General features: G+C 36.7%; 1 protein-coding gene across 1 annotated transcript; it reads right to left on the minus strand.

Moving 5' to 3' along the window:
- Window positions 1-387: 387 nt before the first annotated feature.
- Window positions 388-25,109, minus strand: LOC145786656 (zinc finger CCCH domain-containing protein 7A-like). The gene is made up of 20 exons (XM_082598354.1): window positions 24,587-25,109; window positions 17,854-17,977; window positions 17,279-17,365; window positions 15,815-15,854; window positions 15,193-15,390; window positions 14,824-14,860; window positions 14,478-14,602; window positions 13,303-14,031; window positions 12,180-12,249; window positions 11,060-11,227; window positions 10,731-10,902; window positions 10,278-10,529; window positions 9,424-9,634; window positions 7,916-8,082; window positions 7,575-7,694; window positions 6,530-6,713; window positions 5,840-5,969; window positions 5,340-5,458; window positions 3,697-3,854; window positions 388-3,391 (listed from the first exon to the last, which is right to left on the minus strand). The coding sequence occupies exons 1-20, from the start codon at window positions 25,107-25,109 to the stop codon at window positions 3,190-3,192; spliced, it is 3,816 nt and encodes a 1,271-aa protein (XP_082454480.1). The 3' UTR covers window positions 388-3,189.

Raw genomic sequence — 25,109 nt, forward strand, 5'->3', positions numbered from 1 at the left:
TGCAGAGCTGTCTAAACACGAAAAACTCTGCAAAAATGGCTTTTATTTTAATTTTGTCACAGTTTCAATTAGCAATAAATATTACCGTATATCTTAGGCCTAATTCCGTTTTTTCTTTTAGATTTCAATGATGGCTTCACACTTGTATTTTAGCATTTGGGTTGACGTTGGATGCAAAAATTTGTAAAGCTTATGTGCCCTGTTATGTCGTTTAGTTGTCTATATCACACTCACAAATCGCAGACGGTGCCACTCTCGTTTGTATAATGGTGTTAAATGGGGAGTGTTTAGTCTACAAGTAGCTGAACTGCTCAACCATCTATCAGTACCGGTAACAGTTTCTGTACTTCACTTCATAGCAGATACAAATACTGAAACACGAACAAATAAATGCCTCTTGTTTATTCACAAAATCAGTATCACTGTTACGCACAATATGGTCTACAAGGAACGACGTATTTCTGTCAAAAAAGTTTATATTTATATGACCTCGTATTTTCATGACACCAAAATGGGTGTCTTTTTATCAATGAAAAAAAAAACATTTTGCGAACTTCTGACGTTCATAAACGACACGCAGGGTGTGAAAGTCGCAGATACCAAACGGTGTTTCCCATCAGGAAAAATACGTCCTTTTTTCATTAATCCAACGTCTGCGTACGTTTGATTATTGCAAAAAGCACGGATTTTACTAACTGGAGGACACACAGGGGATTGCCCTATTCAACAAGGAATCTTAATTTTGCGACACAAAAAATGACTGAAACCGGATATAGAAAAATAATATTCCAATTTTAATAACATTGGACGCAGTGGCGTTGATGAAGATCTGAGTCAAAAGGCGCAATTATGGCCTTAATACCAGAGACATCATCACCCATACAGCAAAATCATTCATTTTTACACAGATTCAACGTCTGCAGACGTAAAATGTAAAAATGACAGATTTCGCAGTCTGGGCAGCAGCGGGTCGCCACCGACTTTCGCAAAGCACAGTCAAAGTGGGACGTTTGGAATGGACGTTAACAGAACGTACATTAATTATCAACCACAATTTCGCTTGCAACAAGGAACGGTTCTCAGGCAGTAAAATCCGTCATTTTTACAGGGATTCAACGACTGCAGACGTTGAATCAATGTAAAAATCGACTGATGTGCTGTCTGGGGTCAAGACTGCAAAAAGCTTCAGAATTAAAATAATCAAAACTAAAATGATGCAATTCTACCGTTGATTTTACGTCTGCTGATGTAAAATCAACGATAATTGCGTTTGGCGGCGCAAAGTCAGATAAAAAATATAATGCTCCGTCATCAGGCAACCTACACAGGTATAAAGTTACGACTTAGTGTAACGTCAAATACCATCGATTTAACGTAGAAATAGCAAAAATTGAACTGCAAAACTCGGAGAGCAAAGTTGTAGAGGGGTCTCCTTCATTGTGTGGGGGGAGGGTCCATCTATTTCAAGGATAAAACTAAGCTTTGTACAGAAATTTCCCTCACAACATGAAGCTGTTGCCTCCTCCATTGACCGAAGGAGCGGTATTAGCTGGGGGGCATGACGTTGGATCAATATAGAACGATGTAATTACTATTTGTGTAATAAGTTTATTCTTCTGAGTAAAAATGTTAACTGTCGTATTTAAAGAACATTTTCTTTTCTGTTTTCCAGTCCACATATTTGTTTATGAAGTTAGTGATGAAGCAGTTTAACGCTGTTCCAACAGAATTTAATACAGCGCAGACACGCATTGCTGATAACTGCATTTGAAAGTACGCAACCTTGCAACCAATGACATTTCAAGCAAATCTTGGCTGAATGCTCTTTATAATATTTGATGGTGATTTCAATATTTTTATAACTGACCGACAAAGTTTCAAATATTTGCAATCATAAGGGCAAAAAGACCTTCGGACGTCTTTGGGAGACCTTGTATCTCAAAAGCATGCTTTTTCAAACAGCAAAAACCTTCATTTTACGTTGATTTAAGTCTGCGGTGTCTAGGTTTAAGCCAAAGATTTCAAAACAATGAACCCTAGAAGAATAGAATGTGTGGTGATATCTCCAACCAGCAAAAGTTGTCGTTTTTACATCATTTCAACATCACTAGGTGAGAAATGCCAACAGAGGGACGAATACTTCATCTAGATTTTCAACATTGGAAAATGAAAATGTTAGCCACCCATTGCTTTTAGATATCGGTTCACGTTAATGAAACACTACAATTGTCAATAGGATTGAAGTGGAAGAAGGTAACTGTTGCATTGTTTGTTCTCGGAAGCCGATTGTTTAAGAATTGATAGCGATAGACACCGTGTTTCGCCCATGAGACTGGGCTCGTCAGTATAGCACCACTAATTCTTGCCACAAGGGTAATGGCAAGAATACGGTGCGATACTGACGAGCCCAGCCTCATGGGCGAAACACGGTGTCTATCGCTGTCAATTCTTGCTACAATCAGCTGCCGAGAAATATATACTTGATTGGATGGTCTAAACGGTTAGTGTAGAAGCTACACCGTTATGACTAGCGAATCGCAACTGCTCGATGTACTAGTGAGTGCTCACTGCTCAGCCTTGTGCTGATAGCCGGGAAGAATGCTACTTTCTTCACAATATTGCATTGTTTTTTGCAAAAAATTTACGTTGAAACTGATAATAACTAGAAGAAAAGACTTTTGAACAAAATTAATGTATAGAGCCGATTTAACCGAATAAGACAGCAAAATCGCAGACGTTGAATCAATAAAAAATGGCGGATTTTGCTGTTTGGGTGGAGGTGTAGTTGGGACAACATATGGGCCTTTCCAGCCACCAAATCAGTGATTTTGTATGGATTTGCATGCTTCAATGAAAAAGGATTGATTTACTTGTGGGTTTGGATGAGAACGAAAGAAATCGATTATTGCTTTCGGTTGTGCAGGTGTGATTGTTCAAATTTACTCGAAATGCCATTGGCATAGCGTCTGTTGCGGTTGAATTAACGTAAAATTTACAAAATAAATCATCTAGTAGGTGAATATTTTTTTAATTGATACGAGGTTAGATGAACTGATTTGATCAGTTTGAAACAATCTTTGCTGAACTGTCGTGTGAGATTGGGTAAGAAAATGCATCCGGGGACCAAAATTGGGTCGGACTTCATGTGGAGAGGGTGCGCTATAAAAAGAGGGTTTAGAAAGGGATCTTCTATGCCTGGGTCGACTGGCTTATTAAAACGTCCATATCTTGAGCCGCGTCTATTAAATGATCATCCTGGGCTTTTCGAACTCGGTTTATGACGTATTGCCTCCGATGATTCCATTCGTCGAGTTCCTCCTTAGAATGCGCGAACGGGCAACTGTTCTCGCTGGCGGGAAGACGGCTGAAGTCGCATACTCCCTTTTCGTGCCTGCATCCAGACGCAAAGCGATGGTGTTAGCTTTCTTAAAAGTGAGAATTTAAAATCAAAACACGGCGCAAGTCCTTAAGAATAATAAAATGGAAATGTCTTTCATTTTTCTTTTTCAATTCATTTTGAAGATAGATAAATTGTGTTTTTTCCAAAGCTCTACTATTTACCTCCCAACATATGGCTCTCAAAACACAACAAAAGATGTCATAAAAATATAACTTCGATAACGCAAACAAATGACTACAGGCAGGGTGGTGGTGATGAAAAATATCCGAAAAATCAAAAGCAATCTTCAAACTCACCTTTCGCAAATCTTATATTTTCCACCAGGCTTACGAAACTTCCAGTGTCCATCGCTATCTGACAAAGCTCGCAACTTGTGTTTCTCGGATAAACAGTGCTTGTCCCACTGGCGTTTGCCGTTACATTCCTTGTCGCAGAGCCAGCAGTGGAAGGCGCTCTGTGCAATAATACAGGCTTCATGATCATAACACGAAACATACCCTTGCATGAGAGTTGTCATTTTTTTGAAAAACTTCGTATTTCATTCCGCTCATTAACCAAACTTTTCGGCCATCCATGTTGTTGTTAACAGGGTTGTGAAATTGGGCGAAATATATCAGCCTCCTCTATTTATAACCGGCCTCCTCTATTTATAACCGGCCTCCTCTATTTATAACCGGCCTCCTCTATTTATAATCGGCCTCCTCTATTTATAATCGGCCTCCTCTATTTATAACCGGCCTCCTCTATTTATAACCGGCCTCCTCTATTTATCACCGACTTCCTCTATTTATAACCGGCCTCCTCTATTTATAACCGGCCTCCTCTATTTATCACCGACTTCCTCTATTTATAACCGGCCTCCTCTATTTATAACCGGCCTCCTCTATTTATCACCGACTTCCTCTATTTATAACCGGCCTCCTCTATTTATAACCGGCCTCCTCTATTTATCACCGACTTCCTCTATTTATCACCGACTTCCTCTATTTATAACCGGCCTCCTCTATTTATAACCGGCCTCCTCTATTTATAACCGGCCTCCTCTATTTATAACCGGCCTCCTCTATTTATAATCGGCCTCCTCTATTTATAATCGGCCTCCTCTATTTATAACCGGCCTCCTCTATTTATAACCGGCCTCCTCTATTTATAACCGGCCTCCTCTATTTATCACCGACTTCCTCTATTTATCACCGACTTCCTCTATTTATAACCGGCCTCCTCTATTTATAACCGGCCTCCTCAATTTATAACCGGCCTCCTCTATTTATAACCGGCCTCCTCTATTTATAACCGGCCTCCTCTATTTATAACCGGCCTCCTCTATTTATCACCGACTTCCTCTATTTATAACCGGCCTCCTCTATTTATAACCGGCCTCCTCTATTTATCACCGACTTCCTCTATTTATAACCGGCCTCCTCTATTTATAACCGGCCTCCTCTATTTATAACCGGCCTCTTCTATTTATCACCGGCCTCCTGTATTTATAACCGGCCTCCTCAATTTATAACCGGCCTCCTCAATTTATAACCGGCCGGCTCTGACTTCAGTGTTTTCAGATTTTTAAGTGTTGCCAAATCTTATTGAATTCTTGTCCTTTTTTATTTTTTTAAATTTTATTTCACTTTAGTTGAGATCGAAATTGAAACAGCGACTGTCACAAAAAGTGACAAGAATAAACGATTCTTATTTCTGGTAACGTTTTAGAATGCAATACGAAGAACAAGAGACAATATTTTGTTGCAAACAAAGACTTTAATGCACTTTTTTGTATCAAGTCAGAGTCGGCCTTTTTCTTGACAACTTCGACCCCTGACACGCCGAAGTCTCTCCGACTCCACAGCCCTGGTTGTTAACGCTAAAGTTGAAGTGAGCAAATGAAGCGGACCATCACTACAAACCCGATCACAAACGACAAAATATGCAGCATCGTTACCTGAGCCTCGGTGGGCGGGGCAACAGCCGCAGTGTCCGTGTTCACTGAAGCAGATCGTTTCGCTTGCTTGGTTTGCTTTTCTTTAATCAGAGCTTCACGTAATTCTTCTATGTCTTTGACTGAATAAAGAAAATTTTTAACTGAACAGTGATGAAAAAATATTCCGACAAATGTCGCCCCCACAAGGCTTGGTATGAACGACTCGGTTACATGTGTTGTGATTCAAAATAAATATGTTTTCACGCGAGTCAGTTCAATCACAAGCAGCAAAAAATATATTTCAATCTGCTAGGCCACCTTCGGTCCAGCTTATTCAAATAGAAACAATATACAGTTATGTAATCAAAAGGTGGAAGCTCGTCTGGTTGACAGCCAGTCTTGGTGCGCCAGTAGCAGTCAGGTTGCAGTATATGAGAGGAGAGTTTTAACGCTTTTCTTGATTAAACACAACATGATTATCATAAACATAAAAACAAGATTACGGTTAAGAGTTCCGTTACATTGATTTTCGCGTAAAAACATCCAAATATCCATTTCTTCCTGGGAGTGGGCGAAATTACATTTCCCCGAGAACGAACATTTCTTCTGGCGACGATAGTTCTCGCAAAGTTCAAATCGAACCGGAAGTGACTGAAAGAACAATCATTGAAACAAATTTGAACACTGGACTTTTCGATTGTTGTACAAAAGGACTGAATGTTTTCCCTCACAAGATTTACCGTCAGTTTATTTTTATTTTTTAACTTTTTCTCCAAAGGATATTTTCAGCACCCAATGAAAGTTATGGCTTCGGAACAATGAAGTCGGGAGATGGCAATAGAGGGAAAACTACTGCGTTATTTTTAAGAAGCTTGAACAAAAACAAACATGACTGCAACATCGTGCCCCACCTCCCTTGCCGAGGTTTCAAACTACAATGATAGAAATGTAACATTTTGTATGCTCCACATCACAAAGATTCAAAACCACTCTTTCTATTTTCAGGTTAGCACTTTATAATATGGTGTGACAGCCTTCAAGGTTTTATTGCAACGTGGCTGAGTAGAAGGCTTGTGTTAGTAGGGCGGAGCTACGCAATTTGTCTGACAAGACAAAACCATGATAAAACAATGAGCCTTGTTATAAATGAAACACATAAAGTATGTGGCGTCAAATCTAGAATCGGTACAAAAAGGATGAAGTCTACAAACCTTGTTTTTAAGATAAGGCAGGTCCCGTACTTGAACCCAGGACCTCTTAGTGTTGACCAACATGACTTTCTTGTTGTTAGTCCACGAGTGTTGCGCTCTGGCATTGCAATACTTCATGTCTTTGGTGGGTTCGCTTATCTGCCCGTTCTTATGACAGATCGAGCATATGAACTTCACCTTCCACCTGCAAGAGATTGTGAGCAACGGAAGATGATAAAAAGTTTAATTCTGAGAAGAGAAAGTTTATTACTACACTCACACAGTTTGTTGGAGACATTGATAAAGAATAGAGATTTTAAACAAAACATGACCATAGCATGAGTATAGCCGACAATCAAAAGTCGGAATTTGTTGTGTGAGACTTTCCTTCACATTAAACAATGACAATAGCTGACGAACATCCGATCAACCGGCGGGTTGGCTGCTCTTTTTTATTGAGCAGAAGTAAAATATAGAGCTTCGGTAGAGAGTTTGTCTTGTTGAACCATAGGCATACGAAGCCGAGCAACATGATCAAGTTCAACATCTTCAAGTTTATTACATTTACATACACATAAAACTACGCAACAAATTAAGTATCGAACGTTTTCGACATCACAAGATGTCCTCTTCAGGAATAATATACATACAACTTAACTACATCTGAATAAAATACAATGGTTAACTAAATCTATAAACAGGAAAAGACAAAAACTGCACAGTACTTCTGACTAGCTCAAACTCAACGATAGGCTCCACGATGCAGTTACCTTTGATTCTCGTGGAGCCTATCGTTGAGTTTGAGCTAGTCAGAAGTACTGTGCAGTTTTTGTCTTTTCCTGTTTATAGATTTAGTTAACCATTGTATTTTATTCAGATGTAGTTAAGTTGTATGTATATTATTCCTGAAGAGGACATCTTGTGATGTCGAAAACGTTCGATACTTAATTTGTTGCGTAGTTTTATGTTTATGTAAATGTAATAAACTTGAAGATGTTAAACTTGATCACGTTGCTCGGCTTCGTATGCCTATGGTTCAAGTAAAATATAATTGAACAATCAGCACCTGAACTCCGAGAGGTTTCCTTCAGTTGAAAAAAGTGATTTAGCTTCGGAATCATCACTAGGCAGAGGATGTTCCTGGATGTGTTCGTTGGACTTTGCCACGATATCTGCGGCGGTTAGCCTTAAAAGAAACATGGTCTGCTCACTCATCGGCTCATAATGTGAAAGTATCAGTCAAGATGCAGACGTTGAATTAATGCAAAGCAGAACTTGTTTGTGGGTTGAGTGTCTCAGGGCTGCGTGCTCTGGTGCGGTATCGAACCGACGTCCTTTCGAACGTCGCGCAATTCCTGTTTTACAATCAAGAAACATGAGAAATTGTTTTACATGAAAAAACCTCACCCTTCTTTATCCATGATAGCCCAGACATCTCGTTCAACAAGGCTGTGCGCAAAGTGACATTCAGAACCTCTGGTGCATTGGAACCGAATGGCGTGCCGACAAAGTATGGCCTGCTGGGGAGCTCTGATCTCCGTATAGCGGACTGTGGACTCGCGAAGAATATGCGTCTGGTGGCATGAGAGGTGATTCAATATACTTGTTATTGTTTTTGGTATCAACTTTCAGACTTAGTTTAAAAACCAAAAGCTCTTTGAAACACGACATGTTGGTCATATAAAACTTGGAAAGAGTAAACACCAGGCTTGGAGTCATCAAATATTGTATGAGTATTTGAAGATGTTGAGAAAACGCGTATAGTTTTGATGAAAAGATAAATTGTGCACACAATTTATGGAAATACAACTGGAGCCAATGAGTTTGAGCCGAGACTCATCACGATTTATTTTAAACTCAGCAAATTCTGAATAAATTCACGAATAAAGTTGATGCAATATTTAAATAAATTGCAAGTCAACGAGCGCAGTGTCGGATGCAGGAAGGCACTGCAACATGACACTCCTCCTTTGAATAATTTTTAAATAACATTTTTACTTTTCCGTTTACTATCATGCTTTTTATATTCACATATCTGTAATTGAACAGTGACATACGCAAAGACAGCGAGAGCTTATATTGTGCCAACAGATAGGCTATCTTAAACTTGCGCCAGCTATAAAACATTAAAGTGTTACTCTTAGTCAAAAAATGTCAAATCGAATGCTCCCCCTGTTACGAAATCCTGCGTACACCACTGAGCATGCGTGTAGCCACGAAATATTGTATTTAAATTTGAATGCTTGCGTTCTGTATCCACCCCAGCCTAGAAAAAGGAAGTGGGTGTTGTTTATAAATCTGCATTGTTGCTGCACAAGTGCACATGCGCCGGCTGGGCGTCGTTATACATACGTCATCACTTGCCAAATGTGGACAATGCGCAAAATCCATTTGACTTATTTTCAAAGTTGGTAATTATTATTATTTTTTTAAATGATTACTTTTTCAAGTGATGAAAAATGAAAGTTCACAATCACAATGCTTTCTTGAAAACACAGAACGCATAGGCACCGATCGAAGTTCGTAGTTTTTACACTGATGAGTGTTCGCAGACGTTAAATCAATGGAAAAGAACTGATTTTGGAAAGTGGGTCAGACATGGTGTTGTCTCATTAAGTGGTAACTAGTGACACACAAAACAATGATTTTTATGGGGTTAGCTTCGGCTTTGAAGAAACGTCAAACGCGATTTCCGGGAATGTTGATCGCATTTTCGGCTTCTTTCTGCCAATTTCCGAGGATAGAACTTGTCAGAAAAACTTTTTCTGATAAAATCAGAAGTGCAGCAAACTGTTAATTTTATTCAAAGTATTATCACACAGACAGCAAACCAACCGTTTTTTTGCATAAAGATTCAACATCTGCATACGTTGAACCAAGGTAAAAATCTGTTGATTTGCTGCCTAGGCACTTACCAACTGCAGGTTATCGCTGTTGCCTCGATGAGGAGCGGTTGTGTTCGTGCACTTGCCCGAAGGTTGGTTGAATTTGCTGATGATGCGCGGCTTGTTCTGGAAACAAACCTTGCACAAGAAATCGAAGCTTCCTCGGTGCTTGCACAGCGTGAGACCAACCAACGAGAGGTTCTTCACAAAATTCGGGTCCATGGATTTGCACAGCCATGCTCTGATTATAATAATACTCAAGTTTCATTTTGTCCACCATTGCGATAACACACTTTTAACATATAACAAGGTAGCAAATTGTAGACGACTGAAAAACAGAACTTTGTGCTGCTACAATATACAACAATGTAAAGAACTCAAATGCTACAAGACTGTTGTTCACAAAAACCGAAGTGGTTTGAAGTGTAGGACAAAAGCACAACAGCTCAAAAAATATTATCAACAAATTAACATTGATAGAACTTCAGTGGAGAGTTTGTCTTGTTTTATTGGTTATGGTATAAACTAAAATTTTCACAATGTTTGCCAAGTACGTCACTTGGACAAACAGTAATACATCAAAAGCTACACTTTACGTTTAAGCAAATATTAAGAAAAGTACGCTCTTGATAAATCCTGCAAATACTCCACTACTGGTAGTAAGTTGGTTTTAATCACTTCACTTTATCGTCACCTACACGAAATGCTAGCAAGGACAAATAATACAAAGAAACCGATCTAACTTATTGCTTTATAACTCAACAACAGCTAAGTTACACACGGCATGACCCGTGACTGCCCCCAAGCCGAGAAGGTGGAAACTTTTCATGCAGTGAGCTAGAAAAACATTTTAAGCGCACGGACAAAAAGTGTGGATAGCTAACCTGTTGAGCATTCCCTTCCTTTCCAACGTCCACACGTCGATCTCTTCTTGGTTGTAGGCGAATGTACAGACAGCCGGGTAAGTACAGTCCTGTCCTGACACCAAGTCCTTGCAGATGTAGTAGGGGCCATCGTACAACTGGGCCTTGGACTGAGGCTGAGGCCTGGGCCGTATTTTGAGCCAATTGGTGTTTCCCCTTCGGCGGCATAAAAGAAGATTCTTGTAGCAAGAATGAACGAGTTGTTCATCATGACTGGAGATAAAAACATAGGTTGAAGTTTTGGCACGATTTTGATAAGGAGCGACACTTTAAGATAAGATTACAATGAAAAACTTTGTGTTTCTTAATCGGCAAGCATTGACGCTTGGTTAGGACTCAGCTAAACAGAATATCAATATTCAATATAAGCAAGCAAACGTAAACAACGTCATGATAATATGGTAGGTTTATTACCGAAAATCAATGACGCGAGATCCCGTACGCAAGACACACTCTGTGCATCCCAACTTGAACTCGTGTGTGTCATGAAGAGGGTTGCGAAGGATTTCGCTCAAAGAATCGTTGTTGTCTATCATCTCCTGGGTGGTTGGCTGAGGGGGTGTCGCAACTGGTTTGGGGGGTTCCACTGGAATAACGGAATTTGATGACAAATGATGATTGATACTCATGAAAGTTTCAATATCTTTTTATTTTTTTAAAGAAACAAAACGTTTTACAAAATGCGTGGCAACATCACTTTATCCAAAAATCAATCAAAACTTTACTGTTATCCGTTTTCATACCAGGAGGAGCCGGTTTTGCAGGAGGAGCTGGTTTGGGAACAACCGATGGAATCGATGTCTGGATCCCAAGCATGGCTGGTCCGAGTACGGAGCCAGTGTATCCTCCTTTAGAGGGGTCGGATGAAAAATGACTGTAGCTGGGTGTGTTCTTATCTACATCATTGTCACCTGGATGGGAAAACATCAATAGATTCCAGTAAAAATATCTCACTTGATATGGAGGAAGAAAATAAATCAATATCTTTCTATTTAGCGATAATTGAGACGAATAAAGTCATAATTTGGGTAGACAAGTTACTTTTTTCAACCATAAACAGAGATAGCTGAGCAACACCACAACATTTAACATTATAACAAAAAATAAACAAAATAAAGCGAACGTTTGCGGCTATATGTGTAGCCATAAACTTTCGCTTTATTTTATTTTTGTCATATAATGTTAAATGTTGTGGTGTTGCTCAGCTATCTCTGTTTATGGTTGAATAAACTTATTACTAGAATGAATAAAAATAAACAAAATTAGTTATTAACCCAATCAAATGGCGAAATGTTTACATTAAACCGATAGCTGCTGCAATCACGTATCAAGCCGGCCATTTTCTTTATCACAACACTTTGATTATTCCTATATCGTTATACAGGATTGTATTATTATTACGATTATGAAACTATTACACCAGAAATTCGTAGAAACAATCAATCAAGCGTAACATTCTGTTGTATATCATAATGTGTTCATGATTGATATTATTATGAGCGTATTGTAATGCAAATGTTGATAGCATACAGTGACCACTGATTTAAGCGTAATATCATTTGAAGTTTTATGTTCGCAACCCAGCTAGCAAAACAGAATAGTCTTACATTGAATTATACGTGTGCAAACGTTGAACGAATGCAATAAGGGTTAATTTTGCTAACAGAGAAATGACCGGTTACCCACCACACTAACGTTATAACAATAAAAACTTGAAATTATGCAAAGCAACTTACAAATGAATTTCAACAACATGAAAAAAAAGTAATAAGATCTTGTACAGTAGAGCAGTTTCAAAGATGAAAAGTGGGCAGATATTCTACACAAAAATAAAAAACAACATTGAAAGTTTTGTAGACTTGCCTGCAAAAGAGTTGGATTTGCCAGGATGCTCAATACTATTGTGCCATATGGGGTCGGGGAATGTCAAACTCTGAAGGAAAACAATGGATTTCAATCAATAAAAATCATTGTTTCTGAGATTTCTAATCATTTCAAATATACTGCACAATATTCTTTTCAAAGTTAACGTGACGTCACTTTCCATCCAATCGATTTCTATTTGATGAGTGATGACGTCACACTTGCAATTCTCATTCCAATAACAGTGCGGTACTGTGTTTTTAACTCAAGGTTTTAACTATATATAATAATATACGTTTTACGTTTTTTTAGATGGTTTTTTATTGTGTGTTCTGTTACGTCACTCCATGCTGAACAGGTTGATTTGAGAGATACTCACTCTACCGTCAAACAGCTCGACTGTTACTTCAAAAAATTAACCACGCTGTATCTCATGCGCAGTTTTTGACCGTTTTTATGCTCCGTTCTTGCACAAAACTGCACATTTTGTCATAATATTAAACCCTTCCATCGCTAATTTCTTTTTGAGTTATCTACCATCAATTTCGAAGAGTCGCCGAAGCGAACTTTAAATCGAACACAAAACCGAGTGTGTATTTACACACGCAATAACAGTGGCACCTTAACTGAGTAGCATTGCTACTATAGGTTTCTTAACATGCAGGAGATAATATCAGAAGCAGATTGAAAAACTTGTGCGCGTAATTTTTGTGTGTGCATACACTATACACTTATACAGCCTTAATACCTACGTAATTAGTATAAATATATGTATCATGCATATAAAACAGTATCATGAATAAATTTAAGAGTTGTGGCATGCGCCAATAGCCTCTATGATTGCTTCGGTAAGGAATGTATATTGTACAACAATACTCCAGTTGCAATATCGCTCTCTTGTGATATTGCAAACACTTTTGTTTGTGAATGGTAGAATTAATTTCTTGAAAACCAACACGGAGAAATATACAACGCAAAACATGGTAAACATAATATACTTTAATATCACCTTTTTATTGCTTTGTTTTATCCTTAAATTGAAAGCAAATATGTTCAGTCGCACACTGCAAGCGTCATGATAATGTTAAACACAATACAAAAGTAATTTATTCTTTGCACTTACATTTGAAACAGAAGTGCTGAGCTCATCTTCAATAGCGCGGGCCAGTTCCTCGTCCACACTCTTATCGACGCTCGATTCGTTGCCGATTGCTAAAGATGAGACTCCGTTCCAGGGAGCGCTTCCGATCGATGATGAGAATGAAGAGCTTTGCGGACGACGGAATCCAATCGGTAAAGGAAGAGACGCCTCTTGAGAATTTATACTTTGCTGAATGCTTGAGTTTGGTAAATCAGAGGAAAATAAGCTGGAAGATTGATGAGGAAATGAGGAAACGGGTCCTGGTGGTATGTGGGATCCAAGATATGAATTATTGGCAGGTCGTTGGATCATGCTATCCAGAAAAGATTCTGGATGTGGAAAGTTCATAGAAGGAGCAGGTGCCGTTGTTTCTGGAAGAAAGAGCGACTGAAAATGACTTTCCGGCGCAAGAAGTTTGTCATCATTTACAGAAACATTCCTGCTGTCAAAGTTACCAAACGGAGAAATAAAAGAGTTATTCGCATCGCCAGATCCATTCTCGACAGGCCACATGGACTGGTTGACATTAAAAGTGCTTTGATTGACAACTGGTTGCCCTGGGAATGAGTTGTGCTGCAGTTGTTGCTGGACGGCAGACCGGTTCCTTCCGTCACCAATGGCACCCTTGTTATAGCCTACTCCCTCACTATTGCTCTCGGCCAAAGTCATGCTTTGTCGCAAAATCTTGAACAGCTGTGTAGTTTCCGCGTCCTGCCGGTAACAAATAGAACAAGTTCAAATAAAAATAGATGAAGCAAGCAATAATAAAAGTAGAAACTGTGGGAACAATTGGTTAAGTTTCCTGGTGGTAGGTAGGAAAGCAAACCTCACGCGCTTGATGAAAGTGGATTAGTTGAAGCTTACAAAACTAACCGTTTTAGGAGAAACATTTTATTAGAATAATGTTTTTACAAATGGTAGTGTTCATGTGGCAAATATATCATTTTTTTTATTTCGTCTGCAATTAATTAATTCGCTAACAACGAAGCAGTAAGTAATTCTCTTGACATCACGCAAACAAGTCAGAACGAAAATGCAACATTCAAGTTTATTTTTAATCAGCTTCAACGTCTATAGATATTGGATTAATGCAAAAAGGCAGTGGCCTGCCCTTACCCGGGACACCTGCTTAAGTATATAATTAGAAGATCACCCACCAGTTGATAAGTTTGTTGATAATTCACGAGCAACTTAAAGGCATCGGTTCTTCTTCCACAATCAACCAGTATCCTAGCTTTGAACCGCAGTGACTGTTGATTTGTCCCACCGCTCACTTTGAGAGCTAAGCAAACATAAAGTCATAAGCGATGTATTTTTAAATGCAGTTTCTAGTTTCATGAATAACAACAACTAAAGAAAAGATGATTTTTTTGTCAAACCAGGTTCATGCAAGGCTGGCGACGATTCAATTAAGTGAGCAGAAAGGCAAGAAAGTCAAGCTTTGCGTTTATCTTCACTTAAATCGTATGCTTTAAAGTTTAACGTGATTATGTCTTTTCTTACCTTCGTCTGCATCCTGCAAAGCTCCTGCAGTGTCTCTCTGTAACAAATTCAAATACAACAATGTTTGATATCTGGCAGGGAATGTTTCCAAAATTGTTTTCACGCAAAAATAATGACTAGGAAGATTAATTTTATAAGAAATCTTAACAATTATATCAGCACATACGCAGCTGTTTCAATTTGCAAATTTTCAGTGTCATTATAAAGCTGACCTTGCTAAATAAACTCTATTTCTTGCCATTACGAAAAGCAACTGTTTGACAGAGCAACACCTGAGAGGAGATTTTTAACCGAGGGTAAATGTAGGTATGCATATACAATTCGAAAATAAATCTATCGTTTTAATGCTAATGTACAAGCTTTACCAACCATGTTCAACTTCAGTACGGCTCTCTCTCGATACAGACGGTCTTGGTTTTCTAAATGTCCGTTTATTCCTTCTTGTTTCATATAATTGCTGATGTTGATTGCCTCACTTATCTGTGCGATCGCATCCTTAGGAAAGCCTTCACGAAACAACTCGAGACCTTCTTCTAGCAACATCTCCTTCAACTGATTGAGAAAGGTCTAACGACCATATAAAGTTTAAGAGCGAGCAGTGAGATTGAAATAAGTGTAAACACGACAGTTAGCTATTAAAAGTGGGGCGTTTCTTCAGGATTTGCATAACGCCACTAAACTCAGCTCATGCAAGTTAATTTACCGGAAATGAAAACGACCACGACAAAGTTGCTATGGATGAAGGGATTTGGCGGTTTTGGGGATGTTAATGTGCTAAAAACATTCAAGAAATATTTTATTCTTCAACTAAAATGAACCAAAAAAATGTCCAACGATCAACTATTGTTTTTTAAAACTTTCAAGAAATATCACAATAATTACGTAAATTCTAGAAGTAAACTAGTGAATAAGTAAATTCTAACAAGAATAATTTGTAAATTGACTGTTAAGTCAACTGAGCAACAAGATATGTGGAATGTGGAGTGGATACCTCATATAGCTCTGTCGTTCCACTCCACGGCATGGGCGACCTGGGTAAAAAAAATCAAACTTCATCAACGTATTCAAATAATAAAGTTATGATTTTATTTATTTTCGCTCTACAACAGCTAAGGTCTTTTAGCGACAGGACTCATGTTTAATTTTATATCAGGTTTACGATATCATTGCATTATTACCATCTGACTTATTCCAACTGCGTTACTAGAAATAGCACAATCGGTACCGTTTTCAAAGTCTTTGGTATGACCCAACCTGGAATCGAAACCAGACCTATCGGCACCAGAGCCGAAAGCGATAATCACCCAACCTTGCAACAGGTGACGCATTCAATTAAACTGGCCACTGTTCGAATGTACTTCTTCGTACATCAACTTTGCCTCATGGAGGAATATATACATTATATGGAAGAGGTGTTTTAAACCAGAAAAGAATAGTTATGAGACAATCGCCCCTGAAACATTACTGTACTACAAAGCAAATATAAAACAAAGGTGGGTTGTTGTAGGGTAGATGCAAAGAAGAAAACTTCGACATCAAACAAACAAGACAACGACACAGGCGTGGAAATGTACACACATAGCCATGCAGTCTACATGATAGAAGAACCACATTTTACATAAAAACAAAACTGCTTAAAATTCCCATTCAAGAAAACTATTAAATAAAACATAAATATTTCTATTGAATACCAAACAAAAGAAAACTGTATAAAAAATTAAAATGGTTATTTGCGTTTTATAGGTTTGATTCCTTGAAGGAACCTGATGTTTTTGTTTACACAAAACATAATGCAATGGTTGCAAGCTTTGTGAGCTGTGCTATAAGCTTTGTTGGTGCAACAGCAGTTATAGTAAAACAATAAAAAGCGGTTTGCTTTTAGAAAGATTCTTATACTCAGCAACCAGTGAGTGAGCAAAAGGACTTGTTACACAGACAAAAATACATGTTGTAGACTTGTGCAAAACAGAAAACTGAATAGTTTTTTTCAATTATATAAGTTAAGAAGTACTCTCCAAAGACAACAATTCAATCCGCAAACTGTCATAACTGGACGAGACATTGATACTGAGTCGGTAACAACAACTTCGCTGCAAACGTGAACTTGAAGTTGTCAAACTTGGAAACAAAGAGACATTGAGAAAACACTTGTTGCATTCTTAGCAGAAATGCAATTTGCATGTAAATAAGGACCAAGATTGGAAACAAATGACATAGTTTGAAGCAAGATATCCGATTCCTGTATGTAGCTATAGGAAAAGCGATCTAGGTCCCCTTTCAAAAACGACAAGCTAGGCAAATGAATGATGAGGTGAAAATGAAAATTACCGCTTTACAAAGATTCAAATAAATTATATTTTTTCTTTAAACAATTAAATACATATATAATCTGAAAAAATTTATAGGAATTTTCAACCACAAAAAGCTAGCTGTAAATATAGAAGAATAATCATACTGTAAAAATTTAAGTCCTTGTTTGATTCTTAAGCGTCTTCCTTCGCGCAATTCCGAAGGTTTGTTCGATTGTGGTGCAGGGGAAAAGCTAAACAGGTTGGTGAGTAGGAAATGCGTCAAAATAGTAGTTAGCATACAAGTGCAAGCAAAAACAAACAAGTAAAGTAATGGGACGCCAGGAATTACAGATCATCAGACAGAAGGTATGGAATAGTGGCAATCCATATATTTTGATCAACTTCAGCATACATATATATGCAATATACATTGGTTTGCCAATACACCACCCATCTTCTGGATCTATTCTAGAGTATGCATTTCCATAAAATACAATAAGAAATAACCATATTAAGTTAAATGTACTGAGATTTACCACACTTCAATTTAAGTGTTTCAAACGTCCAACACTGCAGAGACGTTCTACTAATACAATGGATTTTATGTGTTGATGTACGATTTAAAAGTTTTATGTTTTAACCAACAATAACATTAAAATAACCCAGCTAGACATCTTTTTAATTGAATCAATGTCCACAAACGTAATCAATGTAAAAAAATGGTTTGGCAGTTTCTTACTTGAATTCTGGACCAGAATTGGAATGTTCGAATACTCTTTTGTCAAACGTGTTTTCTTGCTGTTGATTCCAATTAGGTTTGATCGCATTAGTTGTACCCGGATGAACAGGCTCGGGTTTAAAACCTAAAAACAAAGCTACATTGAAACTCTTTCACTTACAAAATGGATATTGGTTGTTACCATCGTGACTACTTACAGATACGGCCTGATTTGTTAAATACATTCTGCAAATTTTTCCAGGGTTTGCTAACTTTCGGTAACTGAATAAACTTTTTAACATTTCAATGCCTTTTTTACTGTCCTTCCCAGGTGACAAATTGGGTTCTAACACCACATTAGCTTTGAAAAACAAAAAAATCTGATCAGTAATTTCAGTCAGACTGTTAGCCACTTGCTAACAATCTAATTCAAGTTTTTTTAATTTACTTCTTATTTTTACTGCTTCTCTAAGGATTCAAAAAGCTTTTATATCATTACGATTTACAAGCCATGAAAACGCAAAAAAAAACTCTTACAAAATTTCATTCAGACAGTAGCAATAATCAAAATCTGCAAAATGTGATAAATCAGAAAACAACTCAGGGTTGAGAAAAACCCGGGTTTTTTTAAAAAAGCCCAACCCGCCCGGGTTTTTTTAAAAAAACCCGGGTTTTTTTGGGTTTTATTGGGTTTTTTTAAAAAAGATGCAAAAAAGGTAGATTCATGCTTATTTCACCTCAAAACTACTTTTTACGAGTGAAGTGCCTTTCACTCACAGTACATGCTTGCATAACTCAATAAAATAATGCACTAGGGCTGTTGTTGCTTGAATGTTGCATCATCCATTAATTTCAAGATCAAGTTGGATGTTGCATCATCCACTGATTTCTATACCAAGTTGATGCTACTGTGGTAAAAATCACATTATTGCATCATTTGTTTAGATTTGAAGGCAAGGAGCATTTATGCCATCATGTTTAAATATTTTTTATCATTTATTATTTTATCATTTATATATATATTATATATAGTAATGGATGAGCAATTGAGCGATTGCGTGGCCAATTAGGCAAATGCTCTGAAACAGCCATGCGTTAGAATTCGGAATTTGTAATTGGTAAATAGCCTCCTAAATTGCATTTCACATCATATATACAGACTACAGTAGAGTAGTACTTTCACCAATTTAACTATAAGGCCTTCTTGCATAAATGAGTTTTAGTGTAGTATACACAAAGTGACATTACTTGATTTTTGTGTACTGTGCAATATCCACTGCGTTTTCAGTTTATTCTTGGAAATTACTTCACAATCACATCCTTAAGTCCTAATTTAAAGTTTGTTGTAAGTGCCTTGTAGTGTTTTTGTGAATTTTTTTAATTTTCCAATGAAAACTGGACAAATATGATGCTCTGGGTTTTTTTATGGTTTTTTTTGGGTTTTTTTAAGTGGGTTTTATTAAAAAAACCCACCCGGGTTTTTTTGGGTCGGGTAAAATACCAACAACCCTGAAACAACTACAAGTACTTTCCATACAAACCTCTCAACATTTTTATAATGTAAAAGAAAACCGTAAACAAAATGAATGCAATTCGTGGCATTAATTTGGTTATACCAAGAGCAGTGAAAATGGGTCCACGACTCCATGTCTTTTAGGTGCAGACAGTTGGGTGCCTGCCTAGTAGGTGTGCACACTGTGGAGCCCAGTCATTTAGGTGCTATTCAGTGTATCAAATTACACTCACTTAACTTATCAGAAATGCTTGATTATAATGCGACAGTTCTCTCCGCTGTGTTACAAAGTGAATTTCAGTTTGAAACAAATCAGTGTGCACTGTGCAGTGCCTGACTATGCAAGTACAGCTAAGAACCCACTTAGCAAGCTCGTTTGTTTGAACAGATGCAGGAGTTGTAAGGATGAAGATTTTTATTCAGCAATTCACATGTAATAATTCAATATGTAAATACAGTGACATATGCAAACAGCGTGAGAATTGATATTTGACCAACAGATAGCCTACGCTACCTTAAACCTTGGTCAGACAATAAAGTAGCATTAGGCTACTCTTGATCAAAAATGTCACATCGATTATAATATGAATGCTGAAATATGAATATCGAATGCCTCTTCTCCCAGTAACAAAATCCTGTGTACGCCACTGAACGTACCCTCAATACACGTAGTTCACTGGGTTGAGTACCGTAAGCCATATAATTAGCAAAAGGTCGTTTTTTAACTTGTTTTTGTTTCGATTTGAAAAGCATTTCGAATGCCCCCCTCACCTTTAAAACATTCTGCATCCGCCACTGTGTGCCTGTGCAGTATTACCATCAAGCACCCAATGAAATAAACTTTACTGGGAATAGAACTTAAATGACTGGGTGCCACAGTGCGCCGCATCCAAACATCCTGATGCCATATAGCGCGCAGGTAATTTTTGTAAAAAGTTTTTATGCAAAAAGAATATTTTGGGCAAAAAACTATTGACACAACTAGACCTGCTAGATTGCCTTTTATGAACTTCAAATAAATCATGCATCTTGTAACCTAGATGCCTGACATGGCTTTAATGAAAAAAATCAATTGTTCAGAAGCACATCATGATCGAAATTAATGAGATGCCTTCTAATGTAAAGTGCGATAACATCTTTAAAAACAAACAAACAACCACTGGATATTCACAGATCACTGATCATAACTTAGTTTTGAGTAATCAACATATTGTAATGTATATATATAATTAATTACCTTAAGATATGAAACGAAGAACAAAAACCAAACTTGCAAGAATGTTTGGTATATATATAGTATATATCTATGCTATGGTTGAAACCTATTTGCAGTAAGTTATTACTTAGGCAAGTTTTTGTTGCAGTGAAAAATTGTACATAGTTTTAAAGAAAGTTGCATTTGTAAAAGCTTTATTTGTATCATTTATTCACATGACATGTAAAATGTTTTCAAACATTCTCCGTTTGAAATTGATGATCAAAGTTGTTTGGCAATGTAATGATTTGCATGTAATGCTGAAAAATGTTTGACTACAACATTTTTACAATTACTTTTAGGTCACTGTTTAATTCAAGCAGATGATTTTGATTTTGACACAAACTTGGAAATGTTGCAGCTAAAAGTTGCATTACAATATTTTAGAAAAAAGTTTAAAATATCTTGTTATCTATCTAAGCCTTGTTGATTTTGGAAGCTGTAAAAAAGTTCCAAATACCTGCCTTGCCAATTACGGACCATCAGTAATCGATTCTCGCAATTAACTAAATAATGATGAATCAAAACATCAGCAGCTATAGCAAAACTGCTAAAGCTATAATTTTTACAAACCCAAAAGCTGAGAAACTTTGCAGGCTGCAACAACCAAAGAGTGTCACACAAGCAATAAGGATATAGATTTTATAACGTATATAATTTAGGATGTGTATCACTTTCCAGAGAAAAATTGGGTTATGGGACATTTTCAATCCTTTTTAGAAAATGATTTTTCTAATTTTACAAAGATTTAAATAGAGATCACTTAATTATTCATATCTAGTCGATCTGCAATTATTCTTATCAAGTTGACTTCATACTTTCAGTTTATCAATTTTCAGACAGCAAATTTATTATGCTAAATTGCAATTCTCTTGAAATTTTTTCAAATTTTGATTTTAATATAATATATTATATATGTATATATTGCCTAAAAGTTTAACTTTTCTGACTGAATCAAAACAACAGCTTGTGCAAACTTAGACTTATGCAGATGAATAAAAATTTATATGAAGAGGACAAGGCACACACAACACAGTCAACTTGGTGCAGGACTATTTACTGAGTCTCCACAAAGACAACATACAAGCAAATGCAAACTGCTGAACAAATAATAAACTAAAAAAAAAGCTTTAATTATATATACTATATAGTTTTTGTCACTTAATGTAAATTTTCTGTGGTAAGCTGACATGAAAAGTTGCACTACGTAGCTGGGGTTTTTTTTTGCTGAGACTTTTCGGTCATTTGTCCGAAATGACTTGAAAAAATTCGGTCATTTTTTATTTATTTTGGTCATTTTTTCTGATGAAAATATTTCCTTTCAAGTAGCTGATACAAACCAAAATTTGCATTTCCTGACTAGCTACAACATTAAGTTTTGCTGAGAAACGTTGTTTTTTTTCGGACATTTTGACCAAATTAACTACCTATATATATATTTTTTCAGACATTTTGACCAAATTAACTATATTTTTTTCAGACATTTTGCTAAAAAATTGGTCAATGACCAATAATGACCAAAAAAAAAACAGCTACGTAGGCTAACAAACCTAGCAAGCCCAAAAACAAACAAATATATAGTTATATACGGTAGTTCAAAACCATCGTTGCAGTAAATCGGCTGTATCTGATCAAAATAAGCAGTGTGCTCTTGGTTCTTACACAAAGTGATCTATTACGGTCAATTTAAATTTGAAGTATATTTTGATTCGGGAATTACTTTAAAATTTACTCTAAACTTTTATGCTTCTGTTTTGTTATAATATGAACTATTAAACATAATAAATTTTGATTGGTGAGCTATACTATGGCCTACAGTGGGAGCTTTTCTTTTTTCCTCACCATTAAAGATGCATGCTAATAATGTATAGTTGAGATTATAAAATGATAAAAGCATAACTGGTATGTACAGACACAGCCTTCAAATTTGGCGTCGGCGATTGACGAAGCAATCAAACAAAACATGAATTGCGTCTGCAAAAAAGTGCCAGCGCAAAGTTCGAACACATGCAGATTACAGAAACCCTGTTAGTAAATCAATTCTTTTTTGCACAGGTTCATCGCCAGTTCAGCCATTGTTTAACTGAGGAGAAAAAGTATGTCCAAGTGTAAAGGGAAAACTGCAACTCGTGACATAAGTGATCAACATTATTAGCGCTTTGAAAGATCAAAACAATTGAAATCAAACTAAACTAGATCAGGAAAATGTGCAATTAAGACCCTACATGACATTCTTGAAACAAAGATCTTGAAGCAACGTGTGAGAAACAACAGTTAGAAAGCACCAGATGGAATTTGTAGGTCATATGCAGACAAGGAAATTTGAAAAAATTAGCACTATTGGGCATGATACAAGGAAAAAGAAGCAGAAGTCGGCAAAGATTGACTTATTTAAACAGCTTGAACTAATGGGCCACAAACACAACAATCAAAACTGCCGTAGATGTCATTTAACAAAAGAATGTTAAATGACAGAGAAGTTTGAAAGACCATGGTCGCCAACGTCTGCATCCGATCAGGCACATAATCATCATCATATGCATATTGCATATGCAAGTTATATATATACTGTTAAACAATGATGATTGAATGTTGCCGTTGGTAGAGGGTGTATCCCTTTCGACTTTTTGAGTACGGTACGGTATCTGTACTTTATTTTTTTGTGTTTTTGTTCTGTAAATATTGTTGTTTGTTTGATCAGTTGCCTACATTAACTACATCCATTACCACTATTATTACCTAGCCAACCTTACAGCATCGTTTTATATAGCCGCTAAGGTTTACGATCAACTGCAACGATCATGGAATGTTACATAATAAGAACAATACTAGCCATTATTAGAACTAATAATAGCCATTATTAGAGCTCTATATTCTACAAGCCTACAACTACCTGCAAAAAATGGTCACTCAAAACAGTTTATTTTGCTTACTGAGCAGAGAATGCTATTCTCCAAAAGCTGTTATTTTATCTCAAGCTTAAGAGCTTTGCATTCCATATTGCTTTAACAAGTGAATGTAATTTAGAATCCACAAGAAATCATTAAAATAGAAATTGCAGTTTAAATCACGCGCAAATAAAAGTGTTCAAAATTTTTATATACTTCAGCAATTGCTGATGCCATTTTATAATTTGTAATTATACATTATTAGCAACAATTTTTCCGCACTAAAAATATGCTAATTTTAAAGGCTACAGACACATAAATGCATGCAAGGTAGGCACTCATAATGGCGCTGCCTGTAGAGGCTGCTGAGATGTGGTTTCTCAGAAGAATGTAGATCAGTTGGGCAGAAAAGAGAAGTATATAATAACAAAGTTTTGGAATGGTGCTGCCTGTTTAGATGCTATTTTAGTGTGGATGGTGCCGGGTGATTAAAACGCAATTGCGAGTAAAGTGTTCTTTAATTTAACAATTATACATTATTGTATTTCTGGCCAATTAACAATGCTTCTGCTCAAAGATCATGGCATGGACTTTATATTTTCCAGCTTAGATCAATGCTTTCAACATGAAAGGTTGCAGTAAATACAAAAAAAAAAAAATCCAAAGTTGGGATGTGTAAAATGTACCCAGAAAAAGCTGCAGTTAAAAAAGTAATATTAAACTAAAAAAAATAAGAGGCAGTGCTCAACTAAATGCCTTTGCCCTTTACAAAAGGTGAATGTGTCTAGGTGTCTTCAACTAGAAGTCATAGACCCTAAAATGATATTGAACAAAAACATGAATGTAAGATATAAAGAACAGTATGATATTATTATTACAGAAGTCAAGTCAAATGGCATTATTAAAAACTCACTTAAATGCAAATGACATTACAGTTGCACACTTGAAAAATGTACCGCAAGCTTTTTATGACATTTATATTACGCAAAGTTGAAAAACTTATACAATCTCTTAAAACGCACTACTGCAGCTTATTTACTCAAATCAACTTAGACAGTAACATAGATTAGAATGCTATAACCATCGTGGACTTCTCACCTGGTTGCATTGAATCCCCATTATTATTATAATTGCTATCATTATGTCGTTGAGTCCAGTCTTGAGTAGGTCTGGTAGTATTATTTGCAAATTCAACTGATAAAACATTACCACGATAACTTTCTCCACTTAAATTTCGAACAGCATTAGTAGCCATTGATGGAAAACGCATGTGAACTGTAGCAAAATTATTATTTATTCTGCATAATGTTACTGTTCCAAACTTTTTAAACAGTTTATGTAAATCTTGCGATGTTATTCCATTTGGTAAATTTTTGACAGCTAATTGACATGACTTCATGGACCTTGATGTTGACAGTTCAACACTCAAACGACTTCCACAAAATTCAGATTTATCCAATGCATTAATTGCTCTCTGGGCATCTGCTTCTCGTGACATATGGACAAAACCATAATCACGTAAAACATCACAGTCTGAGACAGATCCATATTTCTCAAATAATTCTCGCAGTTGAGATGCTGACACTGTAGGTAAAAGTCGACCTACAAAAATCTTAACCAT

Source organism: Aplidium turbinatum, chromosome 17 (assembly GCF_918807975.1).
Source record: "Aplidium turbinatum chromosome 17, kaAplTurb1.1, whole genome shotgun sequence".
In the NCBI taxonomy this organism is placed as follows: Eukaryota; Metazoa; Chordata; class Ascidiacea; order Aplousobranchia; family Polyclinidae; genus Aplidium; species Aplidium turbinatum.

Coding starts and splice junctions, on each gene's coding strand:
- LOC145786656 (XM_082598354.1), bottom strand. CDS start 25,109: ATGGTTAAGATTTTTGTAGGTCGACTTTTACCTACAGTGTCAGCATCT. Junction 17,978..24,586: donor TGGGGATTCAATGCAACCAG/GTGAGAAGTCCA, acceptor CTTTGTTTTTAG/GTTTTAAACCCGAGCCTGTT. Junction 6,714..7,574: donor GGAAACCTCTCGGAGTTCAG/GTGCTGATTGTT, acceptor AATCTCTTGCAG/GTGGAAGGTGAAGTTCATAT.